General features: G+C 37.1%; 1 protein-coding gene across 1 annotated transcript in view; it reads right to left on the bottom strand.

Annotated features, from left to right (window-relative positions):
* The window catches only part of NRXN3 (neurexin 3), a 1,605,778-nt gene that overhangs the window by 855,118 nt on the left and 726,126 nt on the right, over positions 1-24,534 (bottom strand). Inside the window, exon 21 of the mRNA XM_039883931.1 lies at positions 20,093-20,296. Coding sequence (XP_039739865.1) covers positions 20,093-20,296 — 204 coding nt within the window. The remainder of the gene's footprint in view (positions 1-20,092; positions 20,297-24,534) is intronic.

The following is a 24,534-nucleotide window of genomic DNA, read 5'->3' as shown; positions in this document are numbered from 1 at the left end:
CCGAGTTGTATATAATAGCCATAGTATATTTTAGTAATTATATGGTGTACGAATATAATAATATCACGTACTTCCAAGGCCAGCTTCATAGGTGTGCAGCTAGCACAGTCACACTGAACCCTGTGCATTTTGGGTTCAGTGCTTTGCAGTCTCTGTCTTAAAATTCGTAAGAATTGCATCTTTGATTTTGTGTTTTATAAGCGAAGTTCAGTGGAAGCGTCGACTCATGAGCGGTCTTGCTTCCCCAGGAAATTTTTCCCACCTCCACCCAGAAACTGCTGTTACTTTTTGTCCTCACATGCAGAGTCACAGGGTGGGGTCTTGAGTGTCCGGAAGGGTCTGCGCTCACCCCGTGAGTACCTCCATGCTTGAGGGAGCACTTTAGATAGAAAATTGTGTTTTAAAACTTTTTACATGACACCATGACAGGTCAATGTGAAAGAGAAAGACTGCGAAAAGGAAAAAAGCTTTTTTCCTGCTTTTGAAACAAGGAGCTTGTTTTTTCATTTTGCACCAGGCTCCACAGATTATGCAGCTGGTCCTGCCTATGCATATAATTGTTGTGGGGATAAAAGGGTAATATATACATATATATGTATATACATAAATTGAAAGTACTACCTGGCACAAAATAAATGCTCACTAAATATTGGCCCATATGATTCTGTTGTTTTAGTTTCTTTTGCATATAGTTCATCATGGACAAACATAAATGTATGTCACTTGTACCTCCCAACTTTACCAGGGAGAGCATAACCCCTCTAGGATTAAAAATTACCCTTGGTCCCTGAGACTTTGGTAGATGAGGATCCTCCTCTTAATAATATGACCTTACTTGAATGAATCAAATAGCCCTGAATTCATTTCACACAAGATTCTAAACTGGCTGCCAAAAAACTCCTCCATTAAAACCCTAGAAGTTATCTTGGGTACACTCAGCTTCTTCAAACACTGATCCCTGTCCTGTTTCCTATGAAACATTGTACAAAAGAAGCGATTTGCTTTGACAAATCAGAAAGGTTAGACGAGTACCCAGGAGGCCTGGGGAAACTGATATTTCTACTGTTCCAAGTTCAAATGATCAATGAGCAATTCAAGCTGCGAGACGCAAGGTTTTGGTGTCTGTTTAAATGCTGGGACGGAAATCATGTGGTTGGGAGTTAGGCTGTTCAGACGTTTTTCTTCTTCATTAAATAATGGTATAGCTCTTACTAATAATAACAGTGGCACAGAGAAATCGCCTCAGGACCAAGAGCTAATAAGCAGAACAGATTTAACTGAACCGAAAAGTTCTGTTCCTTCCACCAGGTAATGCTGCCCCTTGTGCTGTTGTTTTTGCTTTGTTTTTCTGCTCTGAGTCATCTTCCTCACACTCTTTATGACCAATTTGAAGTGTACTGAAACCTATGAAAATAATACGGGAATGAGTATAGATTTCTATCTAGGATGGGCTAGACAGAACACCTACATAAAACTGACACGTACAGAACATTATCACACACAAGGAATGTGTGTCTTAAATGTCTCTTTGAACCACCACAATTTAGGCAAAAGAAGGTTCAGATTGCTTTGAAATCACATTTCCTCATATTAAATGTTAGTCTTCTAACATAGTAGTATTTAGTAAGGATTTCTAAAAACATTTCTCTTTCAGAATCAGACAAATGTCCTTATTATCTGTGGTAATCTGTGGTATTTTCATCTGATCTGCTGACATTTCCCTCTTCGTAAATATGGAATAATTTTCCTCCTACTAAGAAATGTGTATTCATCCATCTCCTATGGCCCAAAGTTTCAAGTCACTAAATTTATAATTATTAATTAATTCAGTAAATGTGCATTAACGTGGGAAGATACAATGATGAATAGACATTTTCCCAGCTGTGAGGAGTAAGTCCAGAGATTGGTTCAGGAGATACATATGTAAGTTAGTAGAGCTATACAAATGGAATGAGAGTTCTGAAAGATGTACATTCAAAATGCTAAGGGACTTGCAAGGTGAACAAACCTAGATCTGCCTGGGATAGAAGGAAAGGCTTTGCATGAGTGGTGACCCCTGAGCTGTCATGAAAGATGAGCAGCAGTTGGCTAGGCAGATACAGAAAGGAAAGGTATATAAGGCATGGCATAAAGTACAGACACAGGAACAGAGGTATGAGAGAGACTGAGAAATTGGGGTAACGACAACCTGTTTGCCAAGACTAGAGCACTAGAATATAATGGAAAGAGACAAAAGACTGAGAAACTGAGAACACCAATACTACCAAAAGAAGGCCAACGAGGCATTGGGCATGTGGCGGGTGACTCAGCAATGATCAGTTATGACATTCTAACACGACCCTCTTCTTAGCAGTCATCTCCGTGCCTGTATGATAATCCCTAATTCATCCTTGGCATTCCTAAATGCCAAGTACCTTTCAGTCATAGAATTAAACAGTGCCTTAGAGATTAGTTTTGAACAAGAATGGGACACTAATATGCTTATAGAGCTGAGCTGAGGAAGCCTCACTCTGGAAAGGTCAAGGTTACAGAAAGACAATCTGAAGAAATAGGATTTATTAGTGACTAGAAGTGGTGTCTTCCATTGGGACCATCAGCATGACCTGCAGTGGTGGACCACATTCGTTGGGGCATCGACTCTTTGGCATTTGAGCCGAAAAGGTGACGTGCTGTGGTGAGGACCAGGTGCTTTGGAATCAAACAAACTGAATCTGAGGCTGAACAGAGCATTCACATCACTAAGCCTCATTTCTAAAATGAGGATAAGAACGCCTACCTTATAAGATTGTGGTGAACATTAAACGAATCATGCAAATAAACTGCTCATCTCAGGTCCTCGCATGCAAAAACCAATCCATCTTTGCTATTATTTTTACTATAATTATTAGTCATCTGTGAAAGCGATGTACTTTCTATAACAGCAAAGATTTTCAAAATTTTGTTGTAAATGTCCTTTATATAAACTTAACAGCATCCATTTTTGCTGTGATGAAGGTTCAGAGAACATTTGGAGAGGGGAAAGAATGGAATAGTGTCTTCACTTCGTGTTCAATTTTCATGCCTTTGAAATGTTGATCGTGATATTCTCACCCTCTGTCTTCTACCAAGATTGTAGGGGTGAGGGTAAACTCAGTCATGGATAGGTACCTGGGCACCTACCTAATCATTAGGGTCACCCAATACCTAATGTTTCTATTTCTGACCATCAGTAAGTTTTATTTTGATTCCATCATCAAAAGAGAGTTTGTGAATAATAATAAGTAAATCGGTTTAGTTAAACATTCAACTATAGACAGGCATACAGTGTGAGTTTAATCTCAACTATCAATTTCCTCTCATAAGGAGACAGTAATCCTTCACTAGCCACCCCTTAGTCCAGTGGCTTCATCGCATTGTCTTTATTCATCTTCCTTTGTGTCCTCTTTTTCTCTGTGAGATCAGAAAGATACAGAATTTTTCTACAGTGATAAAACACACTAGGCTTTCGCTGCTCCATTATGAATCCTTATTTGTGCCCTTTCTCTTCGTCTTTGCCTGTCTCACACACATTTGGTGCTGCCATCTGCTGCTTCTGCCCCTTTCATGCCTTCTGTCTCTGCTGCTCTCGTCCTTTCACTCCTGTGGGCATCCTCATTTGGGTCAGTGGGGTAGTCCCTTCCCCTCAGGTTCTGGGGAGGAGAGGAAAGAAAAGGGCTTCCTGGCAGACTGTTGCAGGAAAACCACTCATAGGAAATAAACGGGCCTTCTCTACCTTTAGTGTTTCTACTTGTCTTACTTTTCATTATCTCTGGATCAGAGGAGTAGCCCTCTGTTTATTGCTTTAGATTTCATTCTGCCCACACTTGCGGATGACGCCAATTTCATTTCTCTGTCATCTCCTAGATTTCAGAACTAAATTTCCTTGTATTCATCTTGCTGTTCATCCTACACCCAAGAGTTTAGATCATAATATTTTCTCCAATTTGGTACCTTTGCAGTGCCCTCCTCCCCCTTTTAAGTTAATTCTGAAGAAAAAAAAAATGTCCTATGTCATCATTTAAACGTGGCTTGACATATCAATGACAAAGAGCGCTCATCTGATTGAGAATCAGAAAATGAAATTTATGAAGACTCTTGCTTGCTACTAATCACCCTGAGACATTATGCAATGCACTTGGCTTCCACCAGCCTTGGTTTCCCCATTTATAATATGTTGATATTTAAAAATGTGCTCCGCCAGGCCTATAGGGAGGATCCAGAGCCCGTAACCATTCAAAGACTTTGCTTCAGGGGACGTGATCTCTATTACATTTTGTCTCTTCTGGAACACATGCGCCTTTTAACATTTTTCTATTGTATAATAATTTCAGCCACTCAGATTATTATTCCTAAACACTACACCTCTTGCTTCCATCCCTTAAAACCCTCTCTTGCTTCCCATTTCCTAAATAGGGCCCTACCGTATCCACTAGGAACCCTGCTGCTGACAAAGGGTTGGCACGAGGCTTTGGGAATAACAGCATAATTTTTTTTTGTAGACATATTTTATATAATCAGATTTACTCTGAAACAACTTCATTTTTTAGAAGAAAAATGTGTACATCCCTTTAAGGTTTATTTCTCTAACTTCTAATAAACTCTGATTTAGAAAGCTTTGTGATTTTAGTCACTTAGAACAGCCAGAAAATTACTTCATTTCTTTTAGAAATAACATCCCTGGTCTCTTAAGTTTTCTCCCCAAAATTGATTCTAAAATTGAGAAAAACTGTTTTTGTTGAGATGCTCTGAATCAGTAGGGAGATTTGCACTTTGTGGTTAATTATTCTTGAAGCTCTAGAATTCAAATTAACTTCTCTACAGACATATGTGAGCTATGATAATTATGTCATAATAAAAAGGAAGGATAGCCATTGATGCATTTATCTTGACACCAAAGAGAAATGGAGAGTTTGGGTTGATAATGCGAGCTTTCCAAATGGTTACTTGTACATCTTACACCTCACTCATAAAGTGGTCCTAATTTTCAAAATATAAACTCTGCCTAACGCCAATACCAACTGAACTCACCACCTTGCAAATTTTACTATGGCAATTAGACAAATAAAATGAATCGGAGTACAAAAAAGTTTTTCAAAATCAGAAAGAAAAACAGAAACACTATTTTTACTCAAAATTATAGTGCCTAAAATATCAGCTGTTGAAAGGAGAGCAGAAACATAGCCTGTGTGGTTCTAAGCAGGTGGTCAGGTGATGCAGGGCTAGCCAAAACAAGAAAAAAGGAAATCAGGAAAAAGACTGGATAAGTAGAACAGTGTTCAGGGCCTCAACACAAGGAATACACATACGTTGTAGGGGGGAAAAAATCATGTTGAACTGAATGTTGAAATGAACCATCCCTAAACAAAATCTATGAGAGACTCTACCTGGACTTTAGAGATGAAAGCATCTGAGTTCTGATTTCCATAAGAGAAACAGAAAATGGGGGGTGGGGGTGGGGATGTATCCAGACTATGACGGTTCCTTGGAAATCCAAGGTATAAATCCCTAAAACTGACGTCAACACCTGGAATCCAGTTACCACTCTGTAAATGTTCTTGGAATAAGTGAATGAAGAACAAGGTAGAGTAACAACATATAATACTTACTGATACACATTCATCTTCCTTCATGAAATTTTTCTGACTCCAAGCAAAACCTGGCCAAATCAGACCTCATGAAAATCTTCATTTTGTGTGAAATCCCTCGTTTTACAAATTAAGTAATATATATATTCTTTTAGCTTACTAAGGATAAGAGAATAAATTCACTCTTTAATTAATGTTCTTCCTTTTAGAATGACAACAAGACAAAAAGTTGTAGTTTAATTTTGGGGCTTGTATCTCTTCGGTTTCTTACTAACAGCATTCATATGAATAATACATTAAGGTAGAGGGATGGGTACATTTCATTACCTTAATTCTTATTTAATTATTTATTAAGCATATAGTATAACTAAAGTAGCTTCAGGTCATGAAAATCATAGAGTGGCAGATAGCAGCATAAAAATTTTAAGCTGTGCTGACCTAAGATATTACCATCTGTATGTATATATCTACAAACAGCATAACTAATTTAACAGGATCGAGTACAGTGGCTTGAACTGTGATTGGTAAATAGTTCTAGGAGTCTATATATTGCCCGTCTTTGCTTGATAGTTCACAAAAAAATCATTCCAAAATTGATAAGGTGTTTGCCTATTTTTAAGATATACAGATAGAGAAATTTTACTTCTTTATTTAGGAGGCTTTCCTAGAATTCAGTAACTCTATTAATTTTGCTATATACTTTTGTGAGGCCTTATGTTTTTAACTTAAGTCTGTTTTCTACTTCTCTGCTATTTCCTCTGCTTCTTCCTTGATGAGAAAAAACACTCATTTACAATTTAATACTTCGATCTCATTTCTCACCTACAATTTATTTGGGTACGTAATCCCAATCCCTTTATCCTTTCTAAAAACCAGATGAACAATGAATGCTGAAGTACCTTCCTGAGTGAACTTTTCCAGGAGCTCACTGTGATAGAGACACAAACCAAAGGATGATATATGTGCATCCTAGAGCCCAGAGACCATTGTAAATCACAGAAAAAGTGGCCTTAGCTAACTAAAGCCATTGAAGGAGAAATTTCTTCTGCTAGTTTCTCTTTTAACCTATTCTCAAAGGATATTCCCAGAAATTGGGGATGAATGGTACTGTAGTCCTGACTGCTAAACGGTCATTAATTTTCTACTTCTCTGGGAAGCACATGTGAATCTGATAAGGACTAAGCCACAAGCCTTTGTACAGCATATGCGTAATTTTAGTTACCCAAAGGTCCAGGTGTAAATCTCTTAACATATTGACTCATCATGCTATGCTTCAACAAACTGGTTGAAATCAAAATATAAACTCTTTTCTCTTCTTAGTGAAGTAGCCCTCCAGTCTCACCATGGTCTGCAAGAACTTGATGATTTTTAAAGCCATCATAGGAATTTGCCAAGGAAACCAAACAGGCAGTAATGTTCTCAGCCAGAAATCGATACCCTTGCCATAAAATTCTTATTTCTTTGATCTTATTTCATTGTAGTTCCCTTTTAGATTATATAAAATTGATATCAGAAGGTATTAAAGTCACAAATGTGATATCATTGAATCGGACCTGTACATTTTAAAGATAATATTTGCATTTTAGAACATAACTAAGTTTTTGTTAAAATTAGATCAGGGTCCCAAACACAAACACAGAAGAACTCCCGAAGTCAAAATATTTTTATGAGTTCTAGGTTAACATCAGTATTTGTTTATCATAACGCTCTGAGGAGAAGAAAATCCCAACATAATCCAAAGATGGTATTATCAACAGTCTTATTAGTAATATTATTAATGTAGAATCCAGTGCAACTGTGATAGTCTTGAAAAGAGTTAATTTTTGTCCTGAGTAACTGACCAAAGACAGTAAGGATGCTCAGTTCATAGGCATCTAAAACTACCAAGTATGGTTTTAAGAGTATATAGCTATCCATTCTTGAACAATAACAGTTCTCAAAAGATCCTCTTTCAGTTGTAATATTATGATAGTATTGGCCATCATCATTATCACCACCACCACCACCACATATTTAGTATGTGTCCTGTTCTAGGTTCTGTTCTTACTTGAAGAGGTAAATACAAAAATTATGCCCATTTACAACTGAGGAATCTGAGAGTTGAATTAAATTGTCCAAACACACATAGGTCATTAGTGGTGTTAGACAAAGGTGGACCCAGGCTATTTGGCTTGAGTCCTCCTTGCTCTTTCTAAATGAACTAAATGTCTCTGGGATTCCAACATAGATAAACAGAAATACAGGAGGAAAATCACACAGAAATACTGTAATATATTGATACTTTTCTATAACACCCCTGTTTACTAAAAAAGGGTTAACATAAAATGCTACTATAGTAGTTTCTTTTTTGTTGTTGTTGTTGTTTTTTAATACCTTTCTATTAAAAGATTTCTGATATAAGTGGTCACTGAAGTTTTAAAGGACAATAGTTCCTGCCTGTACTTGAAGAATTGAAGGGATGAAAGAAAAAGGTACATAGTGGCAATGGGCTATCGTTTGAATATGGGACAGCAAAATTTTGAAGAGATATTTTTGAGAAAATAAATAAAAAATCTGATAATACAATGTGTTTAACAAGGGTGAGGAGAAACAAACATTCACATACTCTTGGGAGAAATGCAAATCTGTACAACCTCTGTGGAGTGTTGTACAGATTTGCTCTGGAGTAACTTGGCAATATCTATCAATACCTATAATGTACTTATCTGCTGACCTAGTAATTCCATTTTTAGGGAACTATCCAACTGATTTTCCCATATATGCATGTAAAGATGAAAAAAATGAGCACTGTCTTACTTAGAGTAGTACTTAAAAGCTGAGAAAAATCTAAATATATACCAGTAGGATACTGATTTAATCAAATATGGCATCTCCATAAAATGCAATATTATGTAGCCATTGAAAAAGAATAAAGTAGACCTTTATATTCTATCATGGAACAGTCCCTAAGACATTTTAAGTGAAAAAGGGTAAGATTCAGAAGAATGCATTAACATTGTATCAAGAAGGAGAAGAAAGAAAAAAGAGGAGGGGGAGAATGGTTATAAATATATGCTGTATTCTCATAGATTATCTCTGAAAGAATATACGAAAAATATAATTTTGGTTGCCTCTGAGAAAGAGAATTTAAGGACTAGGATTAGGGCAAGAGGGAAAATTTTTACAACTTTGTCTTTTGTTCCATGTTGAATTTAACTATTTAAAAATAAAACCATTCTGAATATTAAGATGAGTTTAATATAAAATGTTTAGGAAGCATCCTATCATACTCAAATCTGGCTAGTATTTATACTATTAATAAATTTACGCTCGAGGTGTTTCATATGTTATAAGAAATATAAAACATTCAAAAGAAAGAAAAGTAAGTATTATCTTTTAGAAATCAGGTTTGAGAAAAGATGAAGTAGAACATAATCATTTAGTATGTAAATAGAAAGTCTCAGGTGTGATGTGGGTAGTTTGTAGACAATATAGTTACTTTGTGATTTTCCATCTCCACTAAAACTCTACCAAGATGCAAATTGCTGCCAGTAATGTTTAACCAAATCTTGGAATGGATACCAAATACAGTTCTGTAATTTCCTCCCCAGAAGGCTTTTAACAGTGAAGAAGTCAGCATTCCTGGTTGGCTTGAGGAGATTTCTGGTTGACTTGTGTTTCTCGTTAAAGGGATGAGCCAAACAATTCAGCTCTGAGATTTCTAGATAAACTGTGCCTAAAGATGAAGTCACATATTCTGGTACCATAGAAAGGGAAGATAGAGAAAAAGAAAGAGAAAAATCCAAAATTCTAGTGTAATAAACCACAGTTCGTTAAGCTATGCCTAAATAAAGCAAGAACCACCCACACAATGTTGACTTTGCCAAAACACTGAAAATTGAGTATGCTTAGAAACTAAAGGCAGAAAAGCTAAGGCAAAAAGGAAAAAAAACAGGCCCTAGGCAAGCAAGTGCAAGACAAGGACTATTTAGTAAATACTAGTAGCCTTCGGAGGTATGATTTGGAGATAGTATACCCTTTGATGTTATTTTCGTAGAGCTCTTATATTATCATGCATCTCTATAATGGTTCAAAGATAACAGTCTATAGGAAGTGGACAAGATTATTGAAGCTGACACATTGTGGCACTTGAGAGTTTTAAGGTCAGTATATTTTTGTATGGTATTCTAGTTCTTTTCTCCTCTATGTCTAAGAAGTAAAAATGAACCTTACTAATAAATTAGTAAGGCTTCAAGTTCAAAGTAAATAATCAGGCATGTACACAAACCCACAATTTCCATGTGGTATATACACCCTTTTTTGGAACGATTGAAAAAATGGCCAGACACAGAAGAATTGGCCTTTGAGAGGAGAGAAGGATGGAAAAAATGGGGCGGGGCGGGGGCGGGGCAGGGAAGGCGGGGAATTGACATTCATTGATATGTGTTCACTATATTCGATCATGCTATGCTCATATTTAATTAAACCACACTACACTCAGCTTGAAAGGGATAGAATAAAGTAGGGGCTAGGAAATCACAGGGCAGAACCACAATCAGACAAGGTAAAAGACAACGAATCATTTTACAGTCTTTCATTTGAGCAAACACACATGAAACCAACAAGAAGTCCATACCTGTTTTCAGCACTGCATGCCTGTTAGGGTACTAGGCCCGCTTCGTGGAACTGGAACCATAGGAACAGGTGACTCCCTCCACAAATTCTCCAGGAAGCAGCCCTGTTTTCTTTAGTAGTGTTCCAGGTCACCCTGGAGTTCAAGTCACCATGATGACTGCCAACTCTGTTGCTCTTTTGCAATTTAAAAGTCCTATGCTGGAAACTTCCTTATCATATATTTCTAAATGTTCCTGCCAGATGAATCGAATCCAGCAATGTCTCCAGTTCAACCAAAGACCTTGATTTGCACACTCATGTTTGGTGATAACAGCCAGAGAAGAATGTATGGTGTGGTACTCTTGAAGGGTTTAGAAGGCAGGGGTAGTAAGATTTAGAATGAGTAATTATAAGTATATCATAGACATTATGGAGAAAGACAGAGAATTGGAAAAGAGAAGATAAGAAAGGTAGGAAGGCAGAGAAGCTGATCAGAAAACCGCTTCTGTTTCCTGGACACCCTCGGCACAGAGCCGGGCCACGATGACTAAGAGAAGGACCGGCCAACAAAGCCACAAGGAAGAGTCTTTTGTCTCAAGACTGCTGCCCTCCTTACACTGGAAGACCATCCTCCGTTTGCATGCTCTCCTCTCCATGAAAAAGAGTGTCACACAACCCTTGGAAATAGCCATTTCTCTGAACAAACAACATTTTATGGCTGACGAAAAGGAGAAAAACATATGATGCCACTCAGTCTTTTACTTAGCTGACTTCCTAGAGACAGTCATTCCAAAATAGGATTATGAGAAAGGTTCATGAACTTATATTCAAACTTGGTTAAAGTTTAATTCAAGATGTTCCTTCAAGGGAAAAAAAAGCAGCTTTGTTTTGAAACTTGAGCAATTACACCCTATGATTTCTATTAAAATGACAGATGGAGACAAAGCTGAGGGGAATGAGGAAAACTCTCCCTCTCAAACTCAGGCTGCAAATCAATCTTATTTCTTGTACTCTCACAATGAAAAATTGAATAAGAGGATCTGCAGATCTATTATAGAAGTAACTTGAGATTCTATAACAGGTTGAACTTATGCTTATTTGAATTCTTCTGTATAATACATCACTATGATTTCAAATTTTTACTCTAAATCAACAATTAAAAATGTATCACATTTACTCTGTGACTCTACATTACTCTGGGTACATGTCTACGTACCTCAGCACTAATGGTCTTAGATTAGTTTAAGTTTGGTCTTACTTTGCTTTGTTTCTACTCAACCACTGTTCACCCAGTGGGGACTATGTATGCTTTCTCTGATGCTCTCACCAAAATTAACTTCCTTAGTATGTTAAAGGTTTGTCATGAGAATTCAAAATTGATTTCCAAATTCCAATCTCAGCTCCTTACCTAAATATTGAATTAAAGCCAGTTGTACTTTTTCTATACTGTGATCAAAGTTGGGAACACATCATTGCTAACATATTTCCTCTCAGTACTGCTTTTATTAGCTCTGAATAGAAAATCTTTTATCAGGTTTAGAAAACCTGCTGGAATCTGTGTTCTGGAGAAGAGTCACTATTTTTTTTCAGGAGAAAGAATTCTGGAATTTGTCTTATGATGACTTTCCATGGCTGATCAGATGGAATATATGAAATTAATTACAAGATCAAGTGTGGATAGAGCACAAAAAGTAAGTCTGGGTATGCTGATCAAATAACCCCCTCAGTTCTGTTCTGTAAAGAAGTCTCTGAAGCCAGATGCCACATTCAACTGTGGATATGGTTTTTCCACCTTCTTGCTCCCCTTCCATCTCAGTTCCTTCTGAAAACTAATGCAGAGGAAACTAGAAAGCTTCTCATTTAAGCAATAAAAATTTTTTTAAGAAGCCAGACACAAGTCACTACACATTATAATGATGCCATTTATATGAAATATCCAGAACAGGCAAATTTATAGAGACAAAAGCAAGTCAATAGTTGTCCAAGACTAAGGATAGAAGCAGAGGATTAACTGCAAATGGACATAAGGGAAATTTGAGGGCTGATGAAAATGTTCTAAAATGCAATTTTGGTGATATCTGAACAACTCTATAAATGTAATAAAAATCACTGAATTATAGGCTTATAATGGATGATTTTTGCAGTATGAAAATCATACCTCAATAAAGCTGCTTAAAGAAGGAGAAAACTCCAATGTTTGGAGAAGAAAGATGTTTCAATTAGGTTTTTAATGATCTAAATACATGAGAAATATCTGACTAATTAGAAATGTTTAAACACAGCAAAAGAGGACATTGCTTAATTGAACTGAGAGTGTCGCCACAGCAAGCATCAAGCACTCTGCTTTAGGAGGTGGTTGTTTATACAGATTTTGTACATTTCTTCTATTTTTGTTCATTTATATGAAGCATTTGCCAAAATTTAGGTTTATTAGTTATCAGTTTGTCACCCTGATAACATATCTCCCAAGAAAGGTTAAACCAGCTAACGCCTGTAAAACGTTTGATGGAATAATCAAACAAATGAAATGTAGAAGTTGCATATTTCCTTTTCTGCATTTGTTCTTACAGAAAGACCCTAGCAAGAAAGAAACACACTTATGTGTGTTAGATGCTCAACCGATCCCATTTTCTCTTCCTGGGTCCACAGAAAGACTACATTTTCCAGCTTCCTTTGCATTTAGGAGGGAGTCATGTCTGACAAATAAAATAGGGGGCAGAAGTGATGTAGGTCACTTCCAGGCAAGGCAATATAACACACTGTACAAACAACCAAGCTCTTTCTTTATTCCCTACGGGTAGAGCTCGAAGTAAACTCTCCAAAGTGGTAGACCCAGATCACGAAAGAATCCTAGATTTCTGAATTACCTCTTTGGAGAAAGCTGACCAGGAGAGCTGCCCAACTGGCATTGGACACCGCCTGAACAAGTAATAACCCTTTCTTTTGTTGACCACTGAAATTTTGGGATTGTTTGTTAACCACCTTAATTATCCTATATGGTTAGTTATTTAATTACCTTAACTAATATAATACACTATGGGGCTCAAAGCATATTTCTTCCTTTCTTCCTTCTATGATCTAGGCTTACTTTTTCCCTCGTACCCATCCTTCCTTTCTATTCCTATTCCCCAATCTCATCTGCTCCAGTTAATGTTCATTTCTGAGGCAGAGGAAGAAATACATGAATGGTATTCAGACCCTTCATCGAGAACTAAAATATTTAAATGGGATAAAGTAAAAATGATAGGCTGCAATTCTTCATTCTGAAAAGCTAGAATGTATCTCAGTCTTTGGTTAAAAAGTTACATTATCATCATGTCCACCCTCTTAAAAACAAACAAAGAACAAACAAACAAACAAATGAAGGCAAAAAAAGCTACAGTGATAAATGCCAGGAAAAAACTGTCAGTCAGAGTTGGCAGCCACCTTCTGGGTCATGAACTTTGCTTTTATTTTCTGAAGCTTTTGGTAGTGGAGAAGTGCATTCTGGTTGTTCTACTGGCTTTTTGTGTCCCCACCCCCACCCCAGGGTTATGACCCCAAAACAACAAATTACCATTTCAATTCATTTTCAAGTTGTTTCATTATCCAGGTGCCCTTTCCTCTTTTTCTGCATATAGAGCAAATGCAAGGAAAGAAGAGAGGACCTGCCCCAATTCAGAAACCACACCCCAAGCCCTTCCCATCACCCCAGCCCTTCATCTTGTCAATCCCAGTCTCCCCAAATCCATAGTCAAAAAAATAAAATAATTCAAATCAAAAACAGCTCATAAAACAGTAAACAAAATAAAGTCAGTTTTCTTTGCTTTTTTAAAGAACAAAATGAAACTTGAGGGAAAACTTACTGGAGTTACAGTTTATCCTGATACAGTCTAGATGGGGAAAAATAAATGAAAGATGAAATTGCATCCTTCAAGGTAACAGCTGCAGACATCCAAAAACAATCAGTCCACCCTTCCGGGGACAGACACACGCAAGAAATGTGGCCATTTTATATATATATACAGTATGCACAAGTTTAAGGGTGGGTGTATATGTACAGTATATTATTTAGTAAAGTTGGATACATATATATATACACACACACACATATATATACACATATGTATAGAGATATATACTGGTATACATATATATCCACAATAGACACCAAGTATGCTTCTTTTTTTTTTTCCAAAAAAAAATCTATTCATTTATATAAACTATTTTAAACCTGGACTTTGAAACATTAATTTTGTTAAACTTGAAAAATCACTCAAAAATGTCCCCACCAAATACAAGTTATATTCTACTTCCTCCTACAATTGATTTTCTTAAAATTTACCTTTAAAAGTAGTGTTAACGCAATTTTTGTATTAGTATTCTAAAGATATATCACCAGTCTGACACTTCATATCGTTATTAAAAATCTCCATGAAGCTTCTCAGTGCAGTATTTAACCCTTTCTCTTTTTCTAAAAACAAACTCCCTCCACCCTCTTCTTAGGTCGGGCCCCAAATGCTACAGAAATTTGCGTAGGCAGACTTGCCATCATCCTTAGAGGTAAGGAAAGGGTTAACACCACCTGGTCATTTCCTGTCATAAAATGGCCACTTGCAAACAGCTAACCGCACAAACACCCATCCCAGATTTTAGAGAGGTGGGATGGGGGTGTAGGGTAAAAGGAGTTGAATGTTATCACAATCGTTGTGTTCTCTGCTATTGTTTCAAAGGCTCCCAGACCAACCCACTCATGAAGCCCATCTCCGTCTTCCTGCCCAAATGCTCAGGCTAAATCAAGTGCCTACAGCATTTAAGGAGAAGGCGAGACAGGTGCATGGGGAGGAGGCCGTGGGCCCCTTTGATACCCTACCTATGTCACTCTGTGATTATGCATCTTGAGAAGAAAAAATTATTTGTTTTTATTTTTGTGCGTATGAAAAAGAGGGAGGAAAGGGTGGGTAATTTTCCAGTGCTGGTAACCAGACACGATATTCTGTGCCAGAAATCAGAGTATCCATTTGTTAATATCTGTTTATGGTCATGGACACACAGTGTAAAAGGTCTTGAGAAGAGTCAGTGGGCATTAGTAGGGAATTGGGGGCAGAATGGGTACAGAAATGTCTTAGGTTACTTTTTACTAAGCCGCCCACTTGAACTTAAGTTGAGTTTATGATGGTAGGAATTCTAAAAAGAATTTGTTTAAAAAGTCAGTATTAAAAGGTAGAAGTAAAATGATAAAGGAAAGGAAGAAAGTTACAGGAAAAAAAAAAAATAGTCAGAAACTGTGCTCTTCTCCTGCCGAAAGCTGACCTAAAAGTTTTGGAGGACTTGTCAAGGCTCATGCCACCATTTCAAAAGTAAACTATTTTAAGTTAAAAAGGAACCAGTGGCAAAGGACAGGGCAGAATGAAATGACATGAAATCCAGACAGGAGCAATTGATAACACCCAACCATTCTGAGGAAGAAGGAGGGAAGCTTATGCGTTCCTCAGAAGAACATCTCTTGAGAAAAATCTGGGTTTGGTTTCGTGCGGTTAGGTTTGTCATGTGTCGTCAACCGCAACAGAAAAGTGGGAGCAAACAGCCCTGGAGCAACTGGTACGATCATCAGGCAGAGGAGGCCATGCCCCTGGTGAGACCTGGGAAGGCGGAGGGCAGGTAGGGAGAGAGAGGTGAGGCTTCAGCTACTGGTTGCACTGACCATCACCCAAAGCCGAAGAAACGCCCCTTCCTGATGCATTAAAGGGAGCAGGGAAGCAGGGGTATGGACGGGCGGGCTAACGAGAGGGAAAGCGAGAGGGAGGGGGGCCTAAAGCAACAAACCCAAGATTTGTAAACAAGGACTGGTTTTCTCCTTCAGTTTCTGTGTAGCTGAGCACTTTATTTTTAGACTACCTCGTCCTCCGGGTTCACCCAAATGGTTCCATAAACTGAACGGTGTCTTTAAACCAATGTGAAGACTTGGAGATTTTAAGATGGCAAACAACTGGTTATTTTAAGTCAAGAAGTGAAGAATTATTTTGTTACTTTACTTAAAGAATAAATAGTTCGAGGAGAAAAAGCTACCTCAGTCCCTCTACCTCTTAGGTTCAGAGAGGGTAGTCTGGACAGTAAGGATATATTTTTTAATAAAAAATGAATCTGGGAAATTAGCTTGAGAAGGCAATTTCCTTTAGATTTTTCTTCAGTAGCAGCCAACACTGTCTCTCTGTCTTGGCCTTGGCATGGTGTTTGCGGGCTATATGTGTGTATGTGGCTCATTTTGTTTAATTTAGTTTTTTTATGTTAGTAAATGAGGAGAAATAATTATTTTCCATATTGATGAGTTTGGGGTTGAGCATGGAAGAGATGAAATGTGTCTTCAATGATGCAGAGAGTAAACTGTAGTCAGCAAGTCCCCAGAAAGAGAACATCTGGAGAATTTGAGTGCAATTAACTAAAATGCATGACACTCCCTGGGAGCCTCCGTCATTCAAGAAGGGTTCTGAGCACTCTGCTGAGGGCTGTACAGGGCCACAAAGGAAGCTACGCCAATGTCACTGACTTTTTTTTAGTTTGGCTCAATTCAAGCCAGGCACTAAGAAAGAGGAGCTTCCCTCTATGCATGTTAAAATGTGATCATTAGGAAAGAAGTGAGAAGTCATTAAGACTGTCACATCATTGACTCATGGTATTGATCTGTGGAGGTAACAGATAACCTACGCTGACCTAGCAGTTTAGAGACAGGGATTCTAGCCCCAACTCTCCTGCCAACTTTTTATGTGAGCTTTGAAACGTTAAATATGTCCTTCTTTGTTTTACATCTGTAAAACCAAGCATAAAAATGTTTTCTTGATTTATTTCACAAAGTTATTGTAAAATTCAAATAAGACAAAGTTTTTTTAAATCTTGAAATACACTGTAATAATATTATTATATCTTTTAATTCGAAGAGATCAAAAAATGATTGATCAATAGCAAACGACCTTTTTAAATGTGCTGTGTATTGCAGGATACTTCTCGTGCCTGCTGTTACCACAGCTGGCTGTCTTCAGAAAACAAGGCCCTTGGAAAAGCCCAGTCTCCTTGACTTTAAGGAGATACATTACATCAGAGAAACGTATACTGGACTTTTATAGCATGAGCTTATATGTGGGACCAATTTGAAATAAATCAGAATATCATTTGAGCCTGCACTAGAAAAAAGACATGATTTAAAAGGAGTGAGGAAACAAAGTGATCATTGGCAATTAGTTTTCGGGGAAATGCATGTGGACACAAACTCTGCTTGAAGATGTCTTTTTCTATAACCAATAAAAGGGAAATATGACCCCATGACAAGGAGAAAGAAAACATTCACGAAGGGGTACATTTTGGGGAGCGGGTAGGAGGAGAACCTTCAAACGAAGCCTGAATATGAAGAGTTGTGTATACTCAAGTACAAAGAATTGAAGGTCAGTTTTCCACGTCAGGTTTGAAAGAAAGTTAAATAAATCCAAACTAGTCATTGTGGTGAGCCGTACCCTTCAGGGAAAAAACAGTTGTTTGGGGAGAAGCACAGTACTCTCTAGGGAAGGGCGAACTCTCTTCTGAGTAACATGTCTGAACGTAGGAGGATTTAGGCTTGATTGTGCATCAAAAGAAACCAAGAGGCAAAAGCAAAGTCTTTCTGAAAAGCACATCTCCCAGATTTTAGTGAGAGTTTAAAATAGAAAAATAATGCTTCTAGGAATGCACATGGGATCTATGAGTGAGTGAGTGAGTGATTGAGTGTGAGTGTGAGAGTGTGTGTGTGTGTGTGTGTGTGTAAGAAAGAGAGCCAGCCCATCTCTTTCCTCATCCCCTTTTATCTACTCCCCGTACCCCCATTCTTCTTTCTAAGATGTGAGACTCATTATAGTTGGCTTTATAATCTTTACAAAACAACATCTTTAAAAAAAAAAAAAAGCTGTCTGTTTAGAAACAGTGTGCATTTCCCCATAACCCTACAGGGCTGAATCATCCTTAATCTATGGCTCTCTGTTTGAAATAGAAGCAGAGGTAAAAATTGTCTCCATCTTCTTTTTCTGTCAGCTATGAAGAGGTATTGTTTGGGTTTGTTTGTTTGTTTGTGTGTTGTTTTTTTTTTAAATATTTATTTTGTATTTCTTCTGCTGTTTTTCAGAGAAGTAGACAATCCACTACTGGTTGTTGGTTTTAGGTAATATCCTCTTTTGTCGGTTTGTTGAAGGTGGAGAGGACGGTGCGGGAAAGGGAAGGGGAGAGGGACAGGGGCATGCCAGTCCCTGCAGGCTGCTCAGTACGCTCTGTTCTCAAGGCTGTTTGCTATGCGGGCCGCAGGCTTTGGGCCTTTGAAGGGTTGAATACCATCTTTTGATTTACCATGGCTGATGATGGGGAGGACTAGAAACTCAAGGACACAACAAAGATTCAGCAAAAGAGAAAAAACAAAACCTAAAATAACCAAACACACATGTATACAAACAAAAGAAAAACCAAGAGACTCTGACAACAGAAATCGAAGGTGGTGGACAAGAAAAAGGGCACGGTGTTGTAAAAGCTGCAAATTGGAAGGAAAAGAAGACATAACTAAACAAGCCACTGCTCAAAACAGTCTTCTGTTTCCTAGAGATTGAAGATTGTAGCATAGGCATTTTCCAAGTGTGACCAGTTAACCTGACAGTAGATAAGACTGGTATGAATTCAAAACCCCACCTTCCCATCAGGCTGTCTAGGGTTTTATGTGGTCTTGCATCTAATATATTTGTCTATCATGTCTTCTCAATGCCTCTGACAAATCATTCCACTGAAATTTTTATAAAGGATCTCTATATCCAGACATTTTCTTCATACCCAAAGGAATCTATAGGCTTAGAAAGTCTGGACTCAGTTATATGACTAATCCTGTCAACACAGGCCACTGACAGCAGAAAATAGAGTGCTGGTTCTTTCCTTCCATAAACCAAGAGGCCACCATTCTCCATAGAAGATCAATTACAATCCAGTCAGGAAGATAGAAGCAGGAGAGAATGTGAGGCCATAAGCAGGGGTATTTCCAAAGTATCTGTTATAGGTAATATAGTAGAAGAACAGATCCTCTCCCAATAAAGCTACAGGTTTGGTATTACATAATTTTTCAATACTAAGAAAAAATGGATATGTATTATATGAGGAGATCAGAGTAACTGAAGAGTAACAGTGTGACATAAAATCTTTATAGAAAGGACTTCTGAATGATAGATAAAAATGTCAGGAGGGAAAACGGAAGTACATATCAGCCACATTCTCCTTCCACATGTCAGAGACTCCAGAGTTATAGAATTATTTCTCCAACAGGACAAAAGAAATAATTTGACTTGTGCTCCCCATTAGAAGAAAGTATAAGGAGATACCAGTGTCATCGAGGCCACCAGAATTCACCATTGTCATTTGTGGAGCTAAAAACAATGCATTTCTCCTTCTACTCTCACAGCTTACTTCTTGCCAACCCCATCCTTCCATTTGGGCTCCATTTCCTGCCCTATCCCTGACCTCGTCTTTGACTGTTTTGAGTGGTGACCAAGGAGTTGGACTTAATGAGAATGTGATTGATCAAAAGATGGACCAAAGTAGCGTGTTTTACACAAAGCTAAACAGTTCCAAAAAACCAAGAAAGGAAACTTAGAAAACAAATAATTTAATTTAAAAAACAAAAAACAAACAAACAAAAAAAAAAAAAACCACCACGGTCAGAAACCAGAAATTGACATCAAAACCTCATGCATAAACAAGGAGAAGGTGTTTGTTGCTGTTGGGTTTTATCCTTGGTCTATTAAACAAGAGGTGAGCAGCTAACTTTCAAGAAACAAACAAAGAATTCAATCAAACCAATGAAAATAAGAAAAGAAAGGGAAGACAAGCCCAAACGGAATGGCAGAGGGTACTTCATACGATACCTAAGTTAACCATGAGCTTGACACGTCCTCCATCCAGCTCCAAACGCAAGGTGTCGGCGGAGTCCCTGGAGGTAGTAGCCACCAGCAGCCCATAAGCTCGCTGGGACATAAACCGGAAGGACACATCCTCTGCCTCGGTGTGCATGACCATGGGCATGATGATCTTCATGTACATGCTGCCATCATAGCTCAAGATGGACGCCTCTGCAAAGAAGAATGGAGGAGATCATTGGGATGAAAGAATGCAGTTTCCCTTGGCTTCCAGTGTAAGGAGAGTAGAATGGAGAGGACACCAAATTCATAGACGGGTGACTTGTGTTTTCTGCTATAGATAAAATGAAATCATATTAAATCAAAATAGAATCTTGTAAGCATTTCATGAAAGATAGGAGGAGAAAAGCAGTTTATAACCACCACAGCCAACAAATAGCATTTTACCAGAGAGCTTCTAGAAGGAGAGAAGAGCAGTGGCACAGCCTGGCCCCAGTAACAGTGGCTAGGTACTGTAAGAATTTGCTTGGCCCATTCAACGAAGATTGATAGATTTGGAGCTACATCAAAAAAAAAAGCTAATGACACCCATGAGAACCAGTCATTTCACTTGTATTCAAATGGCACTTCTAGAGGAAGAAACAAACCCATATTTGATATCTTCTCCCATCCAAGCACTTTGGTTACAAGTCCTCCAACCTCCCAATATTTTATCTCATTTAATGCTACAACTTGAGTCTAGTATTCCTGCTTTCAAACCAAGGCTCTTCAAGGGGGAAGTTATCACTTCAAAGTTACAGAGACTGGATTTAACCCAGCATACTCAATGCCAGGTCCAGAGCCTGTTCTGCAACAGCATTCTGCTCAAAATGTGAATTTGTTTAATCGTTCATTTAGCAAATATTTTTAGAGAACACAGGAAGAAAATATCGTTCACATTCTATGAAACTGGGCTCAGTATCTGGCATCGAGTGGTTCCTCGTTAAATATTTGCTGTTGCCAAATAGTTGTTACCCACCTTCATGCACTATGGAGGGTGCAAAAGTATAAGAGCAAGGTCCTTGTTCTGAAGAGAGACATGGCATGCACAATTAAATGTACTAGAAACAAAAATAACTAAATGAGATGAAGAAAGATATGTCAAGAAAGATAGAGGCATGCAGGTGAGGAGAGTAGATGGGTAGAATTTAAGCTGGTCTTGGTAGACTGGTGGGATCTGTAACCAAAGAAGGGATAGCATAGATTTGATAAGTAGATGAAATAGCACCTCTATACACATAAAGGAAAGAAAGAAGGAGGATGCTTAGATGACAGCTATTCAATTTAACAGAAGTATCTAGTATATTTGGATAAGTAGCTATAAATGTAATTCGAGACTGGCATAAAATCAGTGGACTTGTAGACATTGGAAATCAAATGGATGGTTTAGATTATAAGCTACTATGATGCATTTATTTGTGATACTGTGTAGCAGGTGCTCTTCTGGGTGTTCGGCACATAACAGTGAACAAAAGACACCAACATCTTCTGCTCTTATGTATAAATGGAATTGGAAGAGGGAGAGACCAGGCAGACCGCGTGGAAGATTCTCAAAATAGTCTGTGTCATCATCATACCCCCACCATATTTACATAATACACAAAAGTCCGTGAAAAGCAAAATAAATACACCTGATTATTCCTGGGAAGCAGCCATCACCTGGGTAGTATTCATGATGTGCTAATAGCTGTACATTGCAATTTGCAAACTCTAAGAGGATCACAGATAAAGGTGTGACAGTTGCAGATACCATCATAATAAAAGGCATATTATGAAGCTCTATTCTTAGATGAGAAACATAATCTAAACTTAACATATGCTCCAGATGTCGAAAAAAAACAACAAAACTTTTATCTCCTGAAAGAGCAGAATCACAAGAAGATCAATAACAATAGCTAAAATTTATTGAGCACTTACTGCCCGTTGTTGTCTAGGACTTTACATAAAGAAGACATTTAATCCTCACAAGGACAGCATGAAGAAGACATTATTACTATTATTATATTTTATAGATACTAGATCACAAGGCTAACAAATGGCAGAGCTGAGAGTTGAACGCAGGCAGTCTGATTCTCATAGTTGTATACTTAAACCATTCTACCAAATTGTCAGACAACTATGCCAAAAGCACACCTATCTTTCTTAAGAACCCAAAGCACATCTATAATGTTTCATGGTAGAGTGCAATATTCTTGTGTGTGTATGTATGTGTGTATGGTAGAGTGTGGTGTTCCTGTGTATATTTACATGTGCATGCACACATATACATACATGCCATTAAAATTCTATACTATTTGTGAACATATAAAGTTATTTAACATAGGCCATACATATATTTCTAAGTAATATACTGTTATACACAAACATGCACAATGCTCTTAGTATTTGTGTAATTATGAACACCATTAATCATTACTACGTACCTTCTATTATACACAACCACACATATGTACACTCTTTTTTAAAAAAATATTAAGGTATTCATTGAGTTATTAAATGATTGTTTTCATGCGCTAAATTTAAATACATTCCAAAATTAATGGCCACTTTTATCTCTCTGGATATGTGTAGTACCAGAACATGTATATAAATGAATATATCTTTCTTTCAATGTTGGCAGTATTAGAGAATAACTATCAGGTGAGTTATGTAGTTAAATAGCTAATGGTGCAAAGTAAAGTATGTATCTCAATGTGTACATCTGTGTGTATATCTGTCAGTGTTTTCTATTATTAACCTAATATTTTTAAGGGGAGAGTGATGAAGCAGAAAATTAGATACAGGAATCAACCCAAACAAAATCTGTTCCAAGATTTATATTAATTTGCTTAAAAGATTTAAAATATAAGGAGTATCATGAATATAGTACTAATTTGAGGGAAAAAAATTAGTCTAAAAAAAGGAAAGTTATTTAATCTAAAAATCTACTGGATTACTGAATATTGAATATTGAGAGACCACACCATCGAAAACCCACACAATTGTTGTTATATTGTTCTCCTGTTTGGTTCCTCCTTTCCTCTTTGACAACTCCTTTTTGTCTTACATGAATATTTCCTAACATTTTAATTCTTTTAATGACTCACATTTGGGTTACTTTCTTAGTGGTTACTCCAGGGCTTACAATATGCATCTTAATTTATCAGACTCTGTTTTATATTTATACTAACTTAATTTCAGTATGATACGGAAACTTTTAGATAGCTCTTCCCTATCTTCTTTTTTTGTTATTATTGTTATTCACATTATGTCTATATATGTTACAAACTCAACAATACACTGTTATAATGACTGCTCTATAAAATGTGTCTTCTTAAGCTAAAAGAAGAAAGAACTCAAATACATAGAATTTTTTTAATTAAGTTTATTATTTACCATTTCTGTCTCCATTTCTTCTTGTGGATTCGAGTTACCATCTGGTGTCATTTCCTTTCTCCAATATTACTTCATTCTTTTGTGTTTAATTGTCAGATATATTACAATTCTATCTGTTATAGTCCAACAATACAGTTTTATAGATATCATTTTATGCGATTGCTTTTAAATTAGTTAAGAGAGGAAAAAGAAATGTGTAATTACACTCTTTTATCTTTACCTACATAAAATTACCTTTACTGGAGTTCTTTGTATTTTCATGTAGATTCAAATTACTGTTTGTTGTCACTTCCTTTCAGTTTGAAGAACTTAGTTTAATAGTTCTTATAAGGCAAGAATCCTAGCAATGAATTCTATGTTTGTGTTTATCTGGGAATGTCTTTATTTCACTTTCACTTTTGGAAGATAGCTTTATTGGATATAGGATCCTTGGTTGACAGTTGTATTTCTTTCAGCAGTTTGAATGTTGTCTCACTGCCTTTGGTCTCCATTGTTTCTGAAGAGACATCAGCTGTTAATCTTATTTTTATGCTTTATATAGGATGAATTATTTTTCTCTTGCTGCTTTCAAGATTTCCTTGTCTTTGGCTTTCAACATCTGTATTATGATGAGCCTGGATGTGAATCTCTTTATATTTATCCTACTTAGAGTTCACTAATGTATAGATTAGGGTTTTTCATCAAATATGGCAAATTTTCAGTCATTAATTCTTTTAATATTTTCTCTCTTTCTCTCCATTCCTTCCAGTACTCCATCATACATATGCTGGTACATTTAATGGTGTCCCACAATTCTTGGGCACTCTGTTCATTTATCTTCTTCCATTTTTCTTTCTCATATTCAGATTGTATAATCTCTATTGATCTAACTTCGAGTTTGTAGATTCTTCTTTCTCCCAACTCACATCTATTGTTGAGCCCCTCTAGTGAATTGTTTAAGTTATTACACTTTTCAACTCCCATATTTTTATATAATATCCAAATGGAGATTTTGGAGTTAAAACATATATGTATATGTATGTATGCATGTGTGTGTG

This window comes from Pteropus medius, unplaced genomic scaffold (genome assembly GCF_902729225.1).
Source record: "Pteropus medius unplaced genomic scaffold, Ma_sr-lr_union100, whole genome shotgun sequence".
NCBI classification, from domain to species: Eukaryota; Metazoa; Chordata; class Mammalia; order Chiroptera; family Pteropodidae; genus Pteropus; species Pteropus medius.
Note: the sequence above shows the minus strand (reverse complement) of the source record. Positions and strands in the feature narration are given on the sequence as shown.